This window comes from Saimiri boliviensis, chromosome 11, assembly GCF_048565385.1.
Source record: "Saimiri boliviensis isolate mSaiBol1 chromosome 11, mSaiBol1.pri, whole genome shotgun sequence".
Classification (NCBI taxonomy): Eukaryota; Metazoa; Chordata; class Mammalia; order Primates; family Cebidae; genus Saimiri; species Saimiri boliviensis.
In genome coordinates, this window is record NC_133459.1 from 83,278,629 (window position 1) to 83,297,066 (window position 18,438).

Below are 18,438 nucleotides of genomic sequence, written 5' to 3' on the forward strand. Positions count from 1 at the left end.
TACACACACACCATATTCCTTACCAAGTTGCTCTTGACCCTCATTTTCTGAGAGGCACTATAATTTACAGAAAAATACATTCACGTAGGAATTGGGAGACCTGGGCTCTGGTTTTGTCTTTATAACTTAATTTGCTATATGGTCTTAAGTGAACTGCTGCAAATTTGGATCTCAGATATCTAACTTGTAATATAATAGGTCTAGTGAAGATAATCTCCAAGGTTCACTTTAGAATTACAATTTTTCAGGCCTCTTATCAATTTTCTTCCTGGTGTGTGTGTGTGTGTGTGTGTGTGTGTGTGTTTTAAGTTTTAAATTTTCTTTAGAGATGGGAGTTTTGCTATGTTACCGAAGCTGGCTTTGAACTCCTGGGCTCAAGCAATTCTCCTGCCTTAGCCTCCCTGAGCAGCTGGGACTACAGGCATGTGCTACTGGACCCCGTCTATCTCATGTTTTATATCTGGATAAAGAAGGTATACACATGCCTACAGGTTGAAAATTTAAAATTTAAAGTCTGTACAAATGTAATGGTAAGTGTTTTTGAATTTAAAAAGTTTGATAATTTTTCGGTGAATGATTTATACTATCTATGAATTTTAAAAAGAAATATATACATATATATGCTTTGAATGCTTACTGTGTTAATATTTAGGACCTATTTCCCATATCCTGCTTTTTCCTTCTAATGCAGAAAACATCCTCTTCATTTTGAAATTTGGAGGCAAATAAGACAACTCTGCTAATCACGAATTGTCAACACACATTAACTCAGAGATAATATTTGAGAAAGTGTCAATAGGATTTTTCAATATTTTGTGATTTCATTAAATAGTATGAAGCAGCTAATCTAAAAATTCATGCTGAGATTTCTCTCTCTTTTTTTTATTTCTATAGCTTTAAGTTATATAATTTAAGTTGCGACATTTTGTCAAAGTTATTTTCAGGCCAGGTACAGTGATTCATGCCTGTAATACCAGGGCATTGGGAGGTGGAGGCCAGAAGGATCGCTTGAGGCTAGGGTTTGAAGCCAGCCTGGGCAACATTGGGAGACACTGTCTCTACAAAAACAATAAAATAAATAGGTAAATTAGCCAAGTGCAATGACATGCACCTGTTGTCCTAGTTATTTGAGAGGCTGAGGTGGGAGAATTGCTTGAGCCCAGAAGTTTGAGGCTGCAGTGAGCTATGGCTGCACCACTGCATGTCAGTCTGGGTGACAGATCAAGATTCTATCAAGAAAGAAAAAAAAAAGCATTTGCCAGTATTTGACACTAGGATATTATTTCAGCTGTAAGTTAAAATTTTACTTAAGTTAAATTTTAACTAACTGTATCCCATTATTTCCAGCGGTCCTCTCTGCATTACTTACTCTAAAATTTACTCAATGTACTTCAAATGTTTGAGGTCTCATAGAAAGAGGAAATTTTGTGAACTTTCAGGATTAATTTGCCAGTAACACAACAGTTTTGAAGTAGAGGAAGTGTAGAGAACTGTACATGCTATCTGCTAAGTTTCCTTAGGATGCCATAAAACTCTGGCTCTGTTTAGAAAATACATATGAATAGGGCTGGGTGCGGTGGCTCATGCCTGTAAACCCAGCACTTTGAGAGGCCAAGGCTGGTGGATCATCTGAAGCCAGGAGTTCAAGACCAGCCTGGGCAACATGGCGAAATGCCATTTCTACGAAAAATAGAAAAAAATTTAGCCAGGTGTGGTGCTGCACACCTGTAATCTCAGCTACTCAGGAAGCTGAGGCATGGGAAGCACGAACTGGGAGGTAGAGGTTGCAGTGAGCCCAGATCATGTCACTGCACTCCAGCCTGGGCAACAGAACAAGACTCTGTCTCAAAGGAAAAAAAAAAAAAAATATATATATATATATATATATATATATATATATATACACACACACACACACATATACATACATATATATATATATATATATGTATGTATACATGAACTTAGGGATTCATTTTAAAAACAGCCCATAGGCAGGCAGACAGGGAGCAAGTATAGAACAGAAAGAAAAATAACTCCTTCATAAATGGCAGTACAGAATCAGCTCACTCAGTGGTGGAAAGGGCCTACTTGGGATCAATACTGGAGTTTACAATGTTAAATTACAGAAGACATGAAGCTTTCTAATCAAGAAACCCAAATTATAATAAAGGGGTTAGTTTTCATGTGTTGTATAATGACCTGCAAACTTCTCTGTATTTTTTTAAAGTCACTGAATCATGTTTTGCTCATTTTTTGGTTATTTTTAGTTATAAAACTTGGTAAGGAGAGCACAGTTTAATAAATTTTCCTCCATGGAAAATTTTAAAATAAGATCGATAAACTAATTTGATAGATTGTTGTGATTCTAATGTCTTTTTTTTTTTTGAGAAGGAATTTCACTCCTGTTGCCCAGACTGGACTGCAATGGTGTGATCTTGGCTCACTGCAACCTTCACCTCCCTAGAGTTCAAGAGATTCTCCTGCCTCAACCTCCCAAGTTAGCTGGGATTACAGGCATGCACTACCATGCTCAGCTAATTTTGTATTTTTAGTCGAGACAAGGTTTCTCCATTTTGGTCAGGCCGGTCTCAAACTCCTAACCTTGGGTGATTTGCCCCTCTCGGCCTCCCAAAGTGCTGGGATTACAGGCATGAGCCACAGAGCTGTGATTCTGATCTTTGTGCAAAGACTTAAGTCTCTTATTTGTCTCAGTATATTAGGTCTTAGCTAATAAAATCCATTCCAAAAATGCACCATTTACTAGTATTATCTGAGAACGACTCCCGTGAGTGTATTATCTTCTGAAAGACAGTAACCACTTAGGAGTCTTTAGCCAGTCAATTATTTAAACTGTCTCTTTAAAGAAAACAAACTGGTAGAATGTACTCAAAAATTCCCAATGAGAGTGTAAGAAATGTTACTAAGCTTATCCATAAAACAAAGGAGAAAAGGTTTAACGGCACATTTTATGGATTATGACAATTGCAGAATGATCTCCAGGAATTAAAAGATTACCTTTATAAAGCTCCTTAAACTATAATGGAATCGAAGGAAAAGAGGTGATAAAGAAGATATTTAGTATCAGTTACTCAACAATTTAACAAAATAAACTCATAATTCTAATGTGCCAGTTAATCCTTTTTTTGTGTGCAATAAATTTAGTTGCCTATGCAAAATGCCACTGTTCCTATTTCCCATCTTCCTTGGATACTGGAAGTCTGCACCTTGTTTATGAAGAGAATTGTGATAACCCACAGACTAAAAAATCTAATAAGCATGTTAATTCAGGAAATGCTACTTTACCAGGCTAGAATTGGAAAGAGCTTTTCACTTTTTAATTTTAGGCCATACTATTTATTCGTCAACTATTACCTATTACATGGCAAGTTCTGTTCCAGACACTGATAACCAGTGTACCACACAAAGTTCCCTACTCTCATGAAGTTTACATTCCAGTGGAGGGGGCAGGAAACAATTCCAATGAGTGCTTTTATGAAGAAAACAAAACAAGATGCTGGGAAAGACAATGACCAGAAATGATAGAATGGTCTGGGAAGACTTCTTTAAGATGGTATTTGAGCAAAGACCTGAATATTCAGATAAAACTAGTAATTTGAAGAGTATGGGAAAGAATTTCCTAGGTAAAAGGCATATTCCTAAGAATAGAAAGGAGATTTGATAACAGGTGCTCACTCTCTTGCCAAATGATCTTGTTGTCTAGCATTTCCTTATTATATTAGACAGCTCATTATTACATTGAGCTGAAATTAGCCTCAGTATTTTATTAATTTTGTCACTAAGTATTTATTGTGTTAATTATGTATCAGCTGCTACAATAGGCTGGGGACTAGGTGGTAACAATGATGGTAGGTAGGTACTAGGTGGTATCAAATATATCTCATGCCCTTATGGAGCTCACTGTCTCTCAGGGAGCTGAGCACAAAAACCAAAAATACAATTCAATAAATAAATCATTTAAATTTTATTCTCTAGAGTTACTCATATTATATCTATCCTCTCTTTTATAACATTTCAAATATTCGAAGACAACTATCATGTCCCAACAACTAAATTTTATCTAATTCATTGAAATATTTATTAAATGCCAACTATAAGAGAGGCACTGCTAGGTGTGAGGGACACGACATTAAAACAGACAAACAAAATCAACAGATAAAATGTCTGTGTCTTCAAGGCTACATTCTAGTGAGGGAAAATACAATAAACACAAAAGCAAATAAATATGTACCGTGTCGGGTGGTAGAGACCCAGGTAGAAGGAATGTAAGACGTCTCAGGAAGGTGGGGGCACTGCTATTCACACAGGCTAGTCAGGAACCTCTCTGATAATAGGACATTTAAGTTCAAAACTGAAGAACTTGTGCCAGGCATTGTACTAGGTCCTCAGTGCTAGGTATTATGTCCAGGGGTGGAAGTAGGGTGGGGTCAAAACATTAGCAAGTCTGTTCTGAGAAATGTTCATTAAATCAAAATATCAAGATCAGCAAGGGCTCTCTATGATACATAAAGCGTATGGAAGAGAAATAATTAGGTGCAAAAGCCAGAAAGTGAGATGAGAGAACAAAGAACAGGAGAAGGATGTTATCAGGCTACAGAATCTGACAGAGGCTAACCTACCCAGATATTTCAACTGGTCTTACCAGGACGTGGGTTCCCCCAGATCCTTCCCCTTCTCTTAATGTGCTTTAATGTTGTCTATGTTTTCTCTGGGGATAGCATGACTGGTAGTACTACATGCTTTATTTTGCATGCCATATTTCCATCACTACAACCTAAGATTGCAGTCCTAATCTACTGAATTTGTAATCCATCAGAGCCATTCAATTTCTTTTCATATGAAATGCTTGTGACATTGCCATAGGTATCTCAGGCTTCCTAATCCCGATGGAAATTATGTCCTAGTCACAGTACTTGGGGAGGATACTGGGGAGGCATGCAGAGCCACACTGGTGTGGAACATGGGCTAATCCCAAGTCTCTGTGCTTTTTCTTTCCCCATTTCATGCTTCCTTGGAAATACAGCTTCACTGTGTGCATATGTTCTTGCTTCCTGTTAGAATAAGTCTGTTGAAAAAAGGTGAGGATCATACTTCTACAAATTGAACACATCGATTTAAATGTCCTTTTGGGATTCTTAGTCTATCTGAAATTACATAATTTCTCTTTTTTAGCTAATTACTATAACTGCAACTTACTTATTGTGAGCCTCAAGCATATCCTATGATGAGAAACAAGAATCTCAGCTGTCACTATGTAATCTCATTACCTTTTAAGCAAGACTTTACTGCTATATTTACATTTATTCTTATGGGTCTTATGTACTTAGTTTCAATCTCCTTCATTTCATTCCATGTCTGTACTCGATTTATGGTTGCTGCCTTAATAAGTTAAGCATGGATCACATGCTAAATGGTAGATTTTAGCTTCTCTTGCAACAAAAATGAAAAAAATGGATAATCATGTGAGATGAATATGTTAACTTGCTTCAAAAATTATTTATAAGCAAATTACTTGCTTATAAGTAACCTTTTTACTATCTAAATATATCCTATAATATCATGTTAAATCTATACAATAAATAACTTATTAAAAAATAAGCTCAGCATGATCTCTGCTGGAGAAGCGGCCCCTTGACAACGTATCTTCTTCAGCTTGGAAGAATTGGAATCCTAGAATGAGGGAAGTAGTGCCAGTATAAGCTATTCAGGTCACAAAAGTGCTGTGTACCTTTTGGCCACCCTCTCATCATTGTCTCTAACTGGCTGATATGCAACTAATGATTTGTCTCTGTGTTGCTGGTCTCTTTGGTGCTGACTGGATACAGTGAGTATATACCTAAATATACTTTGCAGTCCCTTTGTTCTGCCACTGCTGAAGAAGACCCATACCCCATCTCTTGACTCCTGACAAGGCAAATAGTCCATTTCACACAGTGACCTGGGAAGAAGTGATTGGCATGTTCTCAAACATGTTTATGGTTTATCAGCTTTCACTGCAATCTACCAATAGGTTAATTCTACTTCCTGAAAACTGCAATTTTATTTTTGTTCTACAAATATCAGAGACATAATAATGAATAACTCTAACAGGGTCCTTGCTTTCATGGAGCTTATAGCCTAGAGTCAGGGTTACTATAATCACAAATTTAGTTAAACTTACAGTTTCACCTCTAAAGCCCTTTTCACCTCTGGGTCCCTAAAAGAAAAAAAATAAAAGATGTTAGTTCAGTGTTATTGATAGTTATGTATCAAATGTAGCTGATGTCATGATATGTAGAAACCTGACAACTTAGGTTTTTGCTTTTTCTATCTAGTAAGACTTGTTTTGTTAATTTGTATAAGTTATAGTTTTCTTTTCCTAAATAAAGCAAAGGAAACAAAAGACCCTTAGTGATTCATCATGTTTTCTTTTTTGCTGTTTCTGGTTCTAACCTTAAGGTGAGATAACTACTCATTCATTCAATTAAGTCAGAACAGCTTATCTGACAATCATATACAAAACAATTTAAAAAGGAAATTCTAAATTCGGGTTAAATTATTCTAATATTTGTTTTTCTCAACTCTTGAAAACTGTTTCTGGGATGGTTTCCCTTCTCTTTCTTGCAAATTTTGATATGTTGCATACATTTCTGTGCAGTTCAAAATATTTTCTAATTTTCTTGGAGACTTCCTCTTAGATCCATGAATATTTAGAAGTCTGTAATTTAATTTTGAAGTGCTTGAAGATTTTCCTATTATCTTTCTATTATTGATTTCTAGTTTAATTCCATTGGCAAGAGCATAATCTTCCTATGACCTCAGTTCTTTTATGTTTAGTAATATTTGTTTTATGGCCCATAACATCTTCTATTTTGGTGACTGTTCCATATGCACTTGAAATGAATGTAGTTTGCTGTTGCTGGGTGAATTTACTGCTTTTAAAGCATGTTAATATTTTCCTGTTCATCTTTGTGAAAATTGTACATATATAATATATAAAAATATATATGCTATATTTATATATATTATACATTATATAAAAATATATGTTATATGTAATATGTATTATATATATTTTAGTAAAAAAAGAGATAATACTATTCATCTTTTCTGTAATCTGAATTTATATATATAATATGATTTCTCTTCCATGTCAATCTACCTTTAGATAATTAAAATACTTACCTAGTATTTAATAAACTATATTTTAAATTTGCTATTATTAGACTTTTTTTCTAATTTTTGTTATCATTATCAGTGTCATCAGAAATACCCTTGCAGTCTAAAATTTTTTTTAAAGACTGTCCTCCAGAAAGTTAGTTTCAAATCATATACACACCTGCAAAAATGGAAGTGTGTATTTCTTCTGATCTATGGCATGTTCTTTGTTAATTTGCAAGCTAGGAATACTATTTATTATTTATTCACCATTTATATTACTTATGTGTTTCCCATCTTGTCTCAACTCATTTTAAACTAGGATATTAACTTTTAAAAACTGATTTTTTTTTTTTTGAGACAGAGTCTTGTCCTATCTCCAGGCTGGAGTGCAGTGGCACGATCTCAGCTCACTGCAACCTCTGCCTCCTGGGTTCAAGTGATTCTCCTGCCTCAGCCTTCTGAGTAGCTGGGACTACAGGTGCACGCCACCACGCCCAGATAAGTTTTGTATTTTTAGTAGAGATGGGGTTTCACTATGTTGGCCAGGATAATCTCGATCTCCTGACCTCGTGATGCACCCACCTCAGCCTCCCAAAGTCCTGGGATTACAGGTGTGAGCTGCACCAGGTCCCTGATTTTTAAGATATCTACACAGCACTTTAAAAATACATATACACCCTTTTCCACTCCCTACCCAGTATTAACAACCTGGTATGTATCTTTTCATACCTTTTTCTAATCAAATATTGACAAGTACATATATATATACACACACACACACATATATTCATGAGGAACATTGCTCATGTCTTATAATATTGGGATAATATTATATACTCATCTCTGCATCTCACTTAACAATACATCATGAAATAACTGAGTTGGCCAAACTAGATACAATAACTTCTTTTAAATAATTGCATAATATTCCATGAAATGGCTAATGTATAGCTTACCTAATCATTCCTTTAGATATGAGTATTCATGTAATTTCAAGTTTTTCTCCAATAAAAGCAATATTTAAAAAAAAATCTTTGCAAAATTTCATTATTATATTGGGTGCTTTTATATTTATGGGACAAATTTTTCAAAATGGAAATGGTTAGAGGACATGCACTTATATTTAACAATTCTTTCCATAAAGACTGTAATTTATATTTTTGCCAGTGATCAATGACAGCACTGTTTTCCCTATATTCCCTTCTGAGAAGTTAAATGTAATATCTTATTTTACTTTAATGTACATTTCTCTGACTTAAAGTTAGGTGAGTGTCTTTTTATTATAAAACAATAGTTGAACTTCTGGATTTGTTCTTTTTATCTCCACTGGCTACTTTTTTGATGGAATATTTTTCATTTTTCTACTGAACTTTCTTTTTCAAACTATAAGAGCTCTTGGTATATGTGTGTGTGTATGTCTGTCTAGACAGATAGATATATACATATCCCTATCTCTTTCTCTCTCTCTATCTGGATACACACAAATATCCATATCAATAGATAGGTAGATAATATTTTTTCCCCCAGACTGGAGTGCAGTGGCACAATCATGGCTCCCCGTAGTCTCAGCTTTCTGGGATCAAGTGATCTTCCCACCTCAACCTCCCAAGTAGCTGGGACTACAGGCATCTGCCACTATGCCAGGCTCATTTTTAATTTTTTAATAGAGATTAGATCTTGCTATATTGGCAAAGTTGGTCTAAACTCCTGTGTTCAAGCAATCTTCCAGCTTCAGCCTCCCAAAGTGCTGGTATTACAGGTGTGAACTACTGCACCCAGCTGAGCTCTTTGTGTATTAACCTGTTATATGTTGTATGCTTTGTAAATATTTTTTCTCAATTGAGATTACTTTTAAACTTTATTCATGGAATCTTTTCTCCATACAAAATTAAACAATTTTCAAGTATTCAAATATACTTTCAGTTCTTTTATAAGTCTCCCCAATCATTAAACTATACATTAGTTTTCTAGATTATTCTTCCAAAAAAATTTTTTTTTGAGATGGAGTTTTGCTCTTGTTGCCCAGGCTGGAGTGCAATGGCACAGCCTTGGCTCAGTGAAACCACCCCCTCCCAGGTTTAAGAGATTCTCCTGCTTCAGCCTCCTAAATAGCTGGGATTACAGGCATGTGCCACCATGCCTGGCTAATTTTGTATTTTTAGTAGAGATGGGTTTTCACGATGTGGCCAGGCTGGTCTCAAACTCCTGACTTCAGGTGATCTGCCCACCTTGGCCTCCCAAAGTGTTGGGATTACAGGCATGAGTCACCGCGCATGGCCTCTTCTAAGATTTTTATTGTTTTATTTTTTACATTAAAGTCTTTAACAGTTCATCTAAGATTAAAATAATTTCAGTAAAATGGATTTCCAATTTTTTTCTTCTTTTTTTCATTTTTAAAGAGATGGGGTCTCACTCTGTTTGCCCAGGCTGGAGTGCAATGGGTGCAATCAGCTCACCATAGTAATGGAAAACTCCTGGGCTCAAGCAATCTTCCTGTCTTAGCCTCCCAAGAAGCTAGGCCTATAGGCATGTACCACCATGCACAGCTAATTTATTTTTAAATGATGGGGTCTCACTGTGTTGCCCAGGCTGAGTTCCAATTTCTTACAGCAGTAGGATACTCAAAGTAAATCCATCTCTCTTCCCTGTCACTGATGTAGGAGTGAGCATCACGCTGAATGCTAGCCAATTAGATATGAAAAAATGTAATATAAGACTTCTAAAAATTCTTATTTTGGCCACGACAGGATTATATGTCACTTTTCTCCCTTGGATAATTATATCTGGATGTGGTTCTTGAGAAATTGTAGTCATCTTGCTATAAGCCTAATTATGAAGCCAACATTCAAGATAGCAGGGTAGAGACATAGAGATATAAGAGAGATATAAGAACCTGGTCTTGGATAAGATAATTGAGTCACCAAATTAACCAAAAATGAAGCCCTTCATATAATGTGATACAAATTTCCTTATTGCTAAATTAGTTGGGTTCAGGGTTCCTATTATTTGCAGCCCAATCTTCCTCAATGATATGCCATTTTGTTATAAGGAAATTCCTATATATTCTTGGATCTAATTCTGGGCTCTTGTCTGTTATGCTGATCTGTTTATTTCTTTGTACTCACCCCTTCCTCGGTTCTATTTCTTTTCTCAACTCCAGTTATAAGCGCCTACCTATACATTACACCATCTTCATTATACATATGGTCCCTAACTTCTCATTGTAAATGAAGCCATATAGTTTCATTTACAAATGACTTTGTAGTATTTGTAAATGAAACCATATCGTTTCATTTACAATGACTTTGTAGTATTGTTTTCTTATCAGAAAAGCAAACCCATCACCCCTCACCAGTATTTTTTTCACAATGTTTTCTCCAATCTTAAATGTTTATTCTTTCATAATGAACTTTTCTACTTAGAATGGAAAACATTGAATATGGAAAAAATTGATGTATATACTGAATATTATAAATGTCTTTAAGGACTATTTATAAACAAAACACAGTAAGATATTTTAATTGAGTTATTTTAAAATTATATTTTCCTTGACACATTAATACATCTCATTTTTGACAGAGGAGAACAATTATTCTTTAATCAGAACAGTATGTGTCCCTTAGCTTGCTAAAAAACCACTCACTGAAATATGAGAATTCCCCCACTTAAAATCTTATACAGCTCTGAGTGGCAAATGTCGAGTCTAGAAAATAATGAATCATACATTTTACTTCTTTTGTTGAAATATCCAGTAACTTTGGTGGTTTTTTTCTCTAAATTTATCAAAGAGAACAGTGGTACTAAATACTGGAAGCATTCTATTTTTATATTTTTAAATTATCTGTGTCCATATATAAATTTCAGATAACTCAAAATATTAATTCCCCAGAGGAAATGAATCTTTCTTCTCTGAGTCTCAATTTGACCCCTTCTACTGTGCTCCTTGTTTGTTTATATTATTATCAGTATTGCAAAACTTTCCCAACACCACTTTATCAATCATTGTCTCATTTCTCTGTTTTATTTCATAGCCAAATATTTTAAAGCACTGGCATACAGTATCTTAATTTCCTCTCCAGACACAGCATGAGTGGAGTGGAAAGAGCACTACTCTTGAAGTAAGAAACACCAGCTATGTAATTCACCAGCTCTATCACCTTGAATGACTAGATGAACCTCTATAAACCTCATCTGTTTCTTCATCTGTTAAGTGAAAATAATATCTACCACAAAATTTTGTTGTAAGAATTTAAAGAATATTACTATTAAATATTGTCTACTACTTCCTTCATCACTGTAATCTCTACTCTATCTTCTACTACAACTTATTCCCTCAAAGATTACTGTTGACTACTCCTTTCTTGAAACACCTGCTATTCTCACGAATGATTTTCTCCTTCCTTTATAGCGGGTACTTGCAAAAACTCAAATCTTGGCTATCTGCACATCTTTTGCTATCTATGTTCTCTCCTTCAAAAGGCAAATTCATTTTTATTGCTCAGGTGTTCATCTTTATGTTTATGATGCTCTCCCCTTCCTGACTCAGTTCTATTTCTTTTCTCAACTCTAGTTATAAGTGCCTACCTACATATTTATACTATCTTCATTACACATATGGTCCCTAACTTCTCAGGAATCATCTTCCAGAAGAAAATGTACATCTGTTTTTGCCCTTTGCTTCTCAAATACCCAGGCTGATTTTTTGTAGATTATTCTAGAAATAGGATTAAAGAAAAAACAGTACAAAAGACCTGTATTATGATAAACTTACAATTCGACCTGTTGGGCCTATTATACCTTCTCTTCCAAGGGGACCAGTGTTTCCCTGTTCAGGTAAAAGAAAAACAGTCTCACAGTTAGCATAATTTAAAAAAAATCCAGAGAATCTCTTGTGCAATGATAAAAGAGCCATGTCTACATAGTTATCACTTTTAGTATAAAATCTTACGATATTAGCATAAATTATAATCATGGTTAACAGTATGTGACACAATTCTGCATATGATTAAAGTATCCTATCAGGAGAGTTACATCTGCATAATTTATAAAGAACTGATAAATCAGCATTATGATTTTTATGTGGTGATAACTTCAATGATGCATTTTATATGTATGTCATTATATAACAAATAAAAGTACTTTATATAAAAAAGAATAGAATGATGAACAGGTTTTTGAATACATTTCTGTGCAGATGTTGAAGGAGCAGATGTTTGGGTAACACGGAGCATGACATAAAGAAAAAGTAGAGGAAGGAAGCAGAGGGCAGCATACGTGACCAACTAAACTTCAGTTCTTCACCTGTAAAACAGGAATAAGAACACCTACTTCATAGGGCCATTGTGAGAATTAAATATGAAAAGTGCTTTTAAAACTTTAGCTGTTATTTGATTATGAAGGTAACCTTGAATAAGCTGGATCTCTGATCAATTCTTCCCAAAGTAGAAACAGAGTCTATAATTTCTCAATGAATATAATATACTCGTTTTAGTTTTTTTCCCCCAAATTTCAGCTTCCTTTGTTCTTCAGAAACCATGAAAATAACTGATACGTTTATAGCTGAAGAAATACTGAGAAAGGTCTTTAAACAAACAATTACCATGACAATACTCTTCTCTGCCTTATTTTTTTGAATTAGCATTCTTTTTTTTTGAGACGGAGTCTGTCACTCAGGTTGCAGTACAGTGGTGTGATGGCTCACTGCAACCTCCACATCCCGGTTCAAGTGACTCTCCTGCCTTAGCCTTCAGAGTAGCTGGGATTACAGGCCCATGCCACCACACCCAGCTGGTTTTTTTGTACTTTCATTAGAGATGGGGTTTCACCATATTAATGAACTCAAACTCCTGACCTCAAGCAATCCACCTGCCTTGGCCTCCCAAAGTGCTGGGATTATAGGCACGAGTCATCGTGTCTGGCCCTCTTTGCATTATTGAAAACAATTTATTGTAAGAGTTAGGAAAGTGGTGTAGGATTTTAAAAGCTTGACTTCCATTTAACAGTTATTTAAGATACCTTTCTCCTACATCTGAACTGCTTCCTTCGTCCTCTCTCTCTTCTTTCTACACTTGCCCTTGCAGCTGCTATTAGTCATAGAGACGCTACTACCACAGCCAAATCATTACCTGAAGTTTTTTTTTTCTTTTCAATTTTATAGAACATCTCATCAATTAGAAAGTTTTGTTTAATAAAAACTGAAAAAAAAAACCAAAAAAGTAAAAACAATAATCAGAAACCATTGTTGGCTTATTTGTCCTATTGCAATTTGCAATTATAAGCACTCATTGCTACCTGTTCTGCACTCATTGCAGTTCTTTAGACCCTGCTTTTTGCAACTGTTTAAGCAGTTCCTCATCACTCTCTTGGTATACCTGCCCCTGGGCTGGGAAAACACAGCTATTGGGAAATATTTTCAGTCTGGTCTGAAGAGCTCTGTTCATACACAGTATTCTTCCAGGTAGTGCATGGAGGTGGTCTCTGGTTGTATTAATACTTATAACATGAAATTGCTGTTTGTTTTTGTTCCTGGTGTGAGTTAATAAACACATTATCCAGTCTTCACAGTAAATCTGATGATTCTTTTTTTTTAAGTAAGACTGGGAATTATGGGTGATCTATGAGGTATTTTGTTCCAACTAATATGAACTGCAAAAGGTTGAACTCTGTGTGTGCCCTTATGAGTTTCTATATTAAAAGTCATTTTATTAAGTTATTTATTTGAAGTACATTACATTTAGAGCTCTTAAGCCCTACAGTAAGCAAAGAACCACAATTTCTGGATAGGCAGAATGACTTTCCACTTACTCTCTGTCCAATAGGACCTTTAGGACCTGATATTCCAACAATGCCAGCATCCCCTTCAGGACCCTAGATATAAATAAGAAACAGATACAATTTGTAGCTCTGCATGAACATTTTACAAAATTATTTCATATCCATCTATCAAGAATTGATCTTTAAAAAATGAGATATAATACTGTTGTGCATGCTGAAGTATACAGAAAGAAGTGTACTGAGGCCTACAGTTTACTCGAAAATACATCAACAAAGGGAGAGAGGGATACATAGATGGATAAGCATAATAATGCCAGCAGGGTAAAATGTAAATAATAAAATTTAGGTAACGGGTATAGGCATTTACTGTAAAACTTTCTCAACCTTGCTGTATGTTTGAAAATTTTAATAATAAACTGCTTGGGAAAAGGAATGAAAGAAAACAAAAGCATGTAATATAATAGATATATAGTTACATAATTTTAAAATCAAACATATTCAAATCTCAAATATATAAACATGTACCAACTGAAATTTTACAAATTTTTTAAAAAGCTCAGGTTAGAGGCTATACTGATATTTCAACATCTCTTTTATTTCTAGATAGCTAAAAGACTAGAAGAAAATATGTAAACATACTTTAGGGCCTGGGAATCCTTGGAAACCTGTCAAACCTTGAACACCACACTCTCCCTGCAATGTGAATTGACATGATAATAATTATTGTACAATGGTATCCTGTTCTATAGAGTAAGTGCTTGGTGAATTTCTGAGGTGGGACATACAGGCTGCCCTTTCAGGCCAGGCTCTCCACATGGTCCTTGATCACCTTGTTCTCCTCGGCGACCTCTTTTACCTTGAATTCCAGGTTGACCCTGTAGCCCTTGTTCACCCTACGGATAGAACAAAGAAAGGTGATCTTTACTTTAAAACATATAAACATATTGGCTTTTGAATGAAACACAAATATAGGCCCATCCTTAGGCACAATACTAGGCACTGGGAAAATCAAATTTTGCATGATCATCCTCTTCACCAATATTTTCCACATAAGTAATATTTAATTATAATGAATCAGAAGTGTAGCAGTGGGAAAAGGAAATTCTAGAGACTGTGGTGATGTGTGGAAAGATGAGGGAAGGGGCAACCTATAAAATTAGTAAGGCTTGAAAGAGGATAGTGAGGGTGGGTATGTGTGAGTGTGTTTATATGTGATGGAACTTGTATTTTATTTCTTTATTTTATTTTTTATTGGAGATGTGGTTTTGCTCTGTTGCTCAGGCTGTAGTGCAGTGGTGTGATCATGGCTTGCTGTAGCCTTAAACTCCTAGGCTCAAGTGATCCTCCCAACTCAGTCTATTGAGTAGCTGGGACTACAGGCACACATCACTGCACCCAGCTAATTTTTTATTTTTCTGTAGAGACAGGATATCACTATGTTGCCCAGGCTGGTATTAAACTACTAGCCTCAAGTAATCTTGCATTGGCTTCCCAAAGAGGTAGAATTATAAGTGTTAGCCACTGTGCCTGGGCAGAACTTATATTTTGAATTGATGTAATTTTTCTGTGTTTTCCCTAACATCCAGAGATGATTCAGCTATCTAATATCAGAAAAAGAGTAGTCTCCTGAAGTGTAAATCCTGGTTTTAGTCATAATTATCTTTTTAATTCCACTAATAAAAAATTTCCATTATCTGTCTCCCTAGGTTCTTTTGCTATGAATTGTCTTTATGCTCTGAAAGTTCATTTTAAGTATATACTTAATCACCATATTACTGAATTTTTAAAAGTCAAGTCTTTTTCCACTGATTTTTATTTTTGAAATGAGAGTTGAAATATCTTTCACATCATTTCTAAAAGAAAATTTAGAAATCAGGTGAATTTTAGAAATACGTTAATAAAAAATGATGTTTGGTAGACTTTGGCCAAAGATTCTTTAAGATTAACAGATTATCTCACTGTCGTGAGACAAAGCTGTACAACTTTTGGACTTGACAAATATGGATTCTTATTACAAATTCAAATCTAAAAGGTAAGGCTCTTTATTTCTTTTCCTGGTTTGGGTTTTAGTACAAAGTGGTATTTATGACATAAACATTAACAGAAGACTAACATTGTAAACAGTAAGCAAGTAGATCATGATTTTCAGTTTACCCACGTCAATCAGAAATCTGAAAATTCTTTAGAAGTGGAACTGTGAAAAACGGGTTAAGAAGTAATAATGGTAAGGGTGCCAATGTCTTATAAGCCTAAGACTTTTGGACTAATTTCTAAGTTGTCTGGGTCAATCCTGCATGAGATATTTCTAAGAGAGGTTTTGTTTGGAAAGTCTATTGACATGTGACAGACTCCACACAATAAATGCAATATAAGACTTAATTACTGTCATATTGACTCTAAGAAACAGTCTGTATGGTTATCAGATTTATTAATTGATTGGTTAGGTTCAGAATCAGAGGAAAAGGAAATGTATTTGAGAAAGTATTTATCTGGAAGTAAATAAGATTTCTCTGTTTTGGAGGAGAAGACAGATGACAAAGAAGGCAAAAGAACCAAAATGAGCATTTTTAAAAGCATCACTAGTCCTGGGTCAAAGAGCTGTTATGCTAAATAACATGCACTGAGGCTATCATGGGAGATGGGTATGTCAAAGCCACATACTTTTTCTTTCTGTAATATGCTTTTACACTTAGCCAAAATCTATCAAAAACTACTAATCTTACCATCCTGTGATCTAGCCAATGAACTTAGGGCCTGTAAGGATGGCCAATACTACTCACCATCAGAACAAAATGTTAAAGTACCTTTGGGCCTTGAACTCCTGGGCTTCCTGGCAAGCCTGATGAACCCTTTACTCCTGGAGGACCTGGAGCTCCAGCAAGGCCTGTTCTTCCTGGGCTGCCTCTGATGCCCTGAACAACACAGATAAGAAATGAAAACTGCGCAAGTTTCTAAGATGTCAATTTAGATGCTCAATAAAATGTAGCAAGAGTTGTATCCTGAAAGGCTGCCGTTAGCATGCTGCCCAGGATTTATCCTGGGCTTCTTTCTCTAAAGATAAAATGTCTAAATACTATTTTAGGAACACCCACCACTCACTTGAAATTTCTATAGTTCATGCAATGATCTTGGTGGGCTTTTAAAATAAAAACACTGAAGCAGTATAAAGTCCACCAGTACCTTCTTACTTATATAGCAAAGATGTAAAGTGTGTTTGTTGTATTCCAACGCTTGTATTATACTCTGGTGTACATGACAACTCTAATAACTGATATAAGTCTCCTTAAGAAGAAAATTCTATTCCTCAACCATACATGCTTCCAGAAAATTTGCTAAAAATGGTTTAACTGGAAATAAAGTGAAGCAATAAAACAGTATATCCTTAAAACCAAATCCTCAATCAGGTTGGCAAACTATAGTTTGCAAATTCAATTGAGTCGATCACCTGTTTTTGTAGATATCATGAACTAAGAATAGTTCTTACTAAATGTTGAAAAGAATAACAATGTTTAAAGACTTGGAAAAATTATATGAAATTAAAATTTCAGTATATGTAAAGTTTTACTGGACAGTCACATTCATTCATTTATGTATTGTTTAGGGCTGTATTTGCACAACAATAGCAGAGTGGGGTAGTTATGACAGAGATCTTCTTTTTTAAATTTCATTTTAAGTTCTGGGGTACATGTGAAGGATGTGCAGGTTTGTCACATAGGTAAACATGTGCCAAGGTGATGTGCTGCAGCTATCAACCCATTGCCTAGGCATTAAGCCCAACATGCATTAGCTATTTTTTCTAATGCTCTCCCTCTCCTGTGCCCTGACTCCACCAACAGGCCCCAGTGGTATTATTCCCCTCCCTGTATCCACATGTTCACATTGTTCTGCTCCCACTTATGAGACTATGAGGTGTTTGATTTTCTGTTCCTGCATTAGTTTGTTGAGTAGAATGGCTTCCAGCTCCATCCATGTCCCAGTAAAGGACATGATCTTGTTCCTTTTTATAGCTGCACAGTATTCCATGCTGTAAATGTACCATGTTTTCTTTAACTGTCTATCACTGATGGGCCTTTGGGTTAATTCCACGTCTCTGCTATTGTGAATAGTGCTGCAATGAACATGCACATGCATGTATCTTTATGAAAGAATGATGTACATTGCTTTGGGTATATACACAGTAATGGGATTGCTGGGTAAAATGGTATTTCTGGTATTTCTGGACCTTGGTTCCTCAAGGTCTTCAAGGAATCACGACACTGCCTCTCACAATGGTTGAACTAATTTACATTCCCACCAACAGTGTAAAAGTGTTCCTCTTACTCCACAGCCTCGCAAGTATCTGTTGTTTCTTGACTTTTTAATAATCGCCATTCTGACCAGTGTGAAATGGTATCTCATTGTGGTTTTGATTTGCATTGCTCTAATAATCAGTGATGTTAAGCTTTTTTTTTTTCATGTTTGTTGGCTGCATAAGTGTCTTCTTTTGAGAAGTGTCTGTTCATA

General features: G+C 35.3%; 1 protein-coding gene across 2 annotated transcripts in view; it reads right to left on the bottom strand.

The window, feature by feature from the left end:
• The window catches only part of COL24A1 (collagen type XXIV alpha 1 chain), a 400,711-nt gene that overhangs the window by 35,141 nt on the left and 347,132 nt on the right, over positions 1–18,438 (bottom strand). For both annotated transcript variants that reach the window (XM_074381116.1, XM_039473942.2), the window contains 6 exons: positions 16,740–16,847; positions 14,721–14,828; positions 14,575–14,628; positions 13,966–14,028; positions 11,933–11,986; positions 6,182–6,217 (listed from right to left, as the gene is read on the bottom strand). In XM_074381116.1, coding sequence (XP_074237217.1) covers positions 6,182–6,217; positions 11,933–11,986; positions 13,966–14,028; positions 14,575–14,628; positions 14,721–14,828; positions 16,740–16,847 — 423 coding nt within the window. The remainder of the gene's footprint in view (positions 1–6,181; positions 6,218–11,932; positions 11,987–13,965; positions 14,029–14,574; positions 14,629–14,720; positions 14,829–16,739; positions 16,848–18,438) is intronic.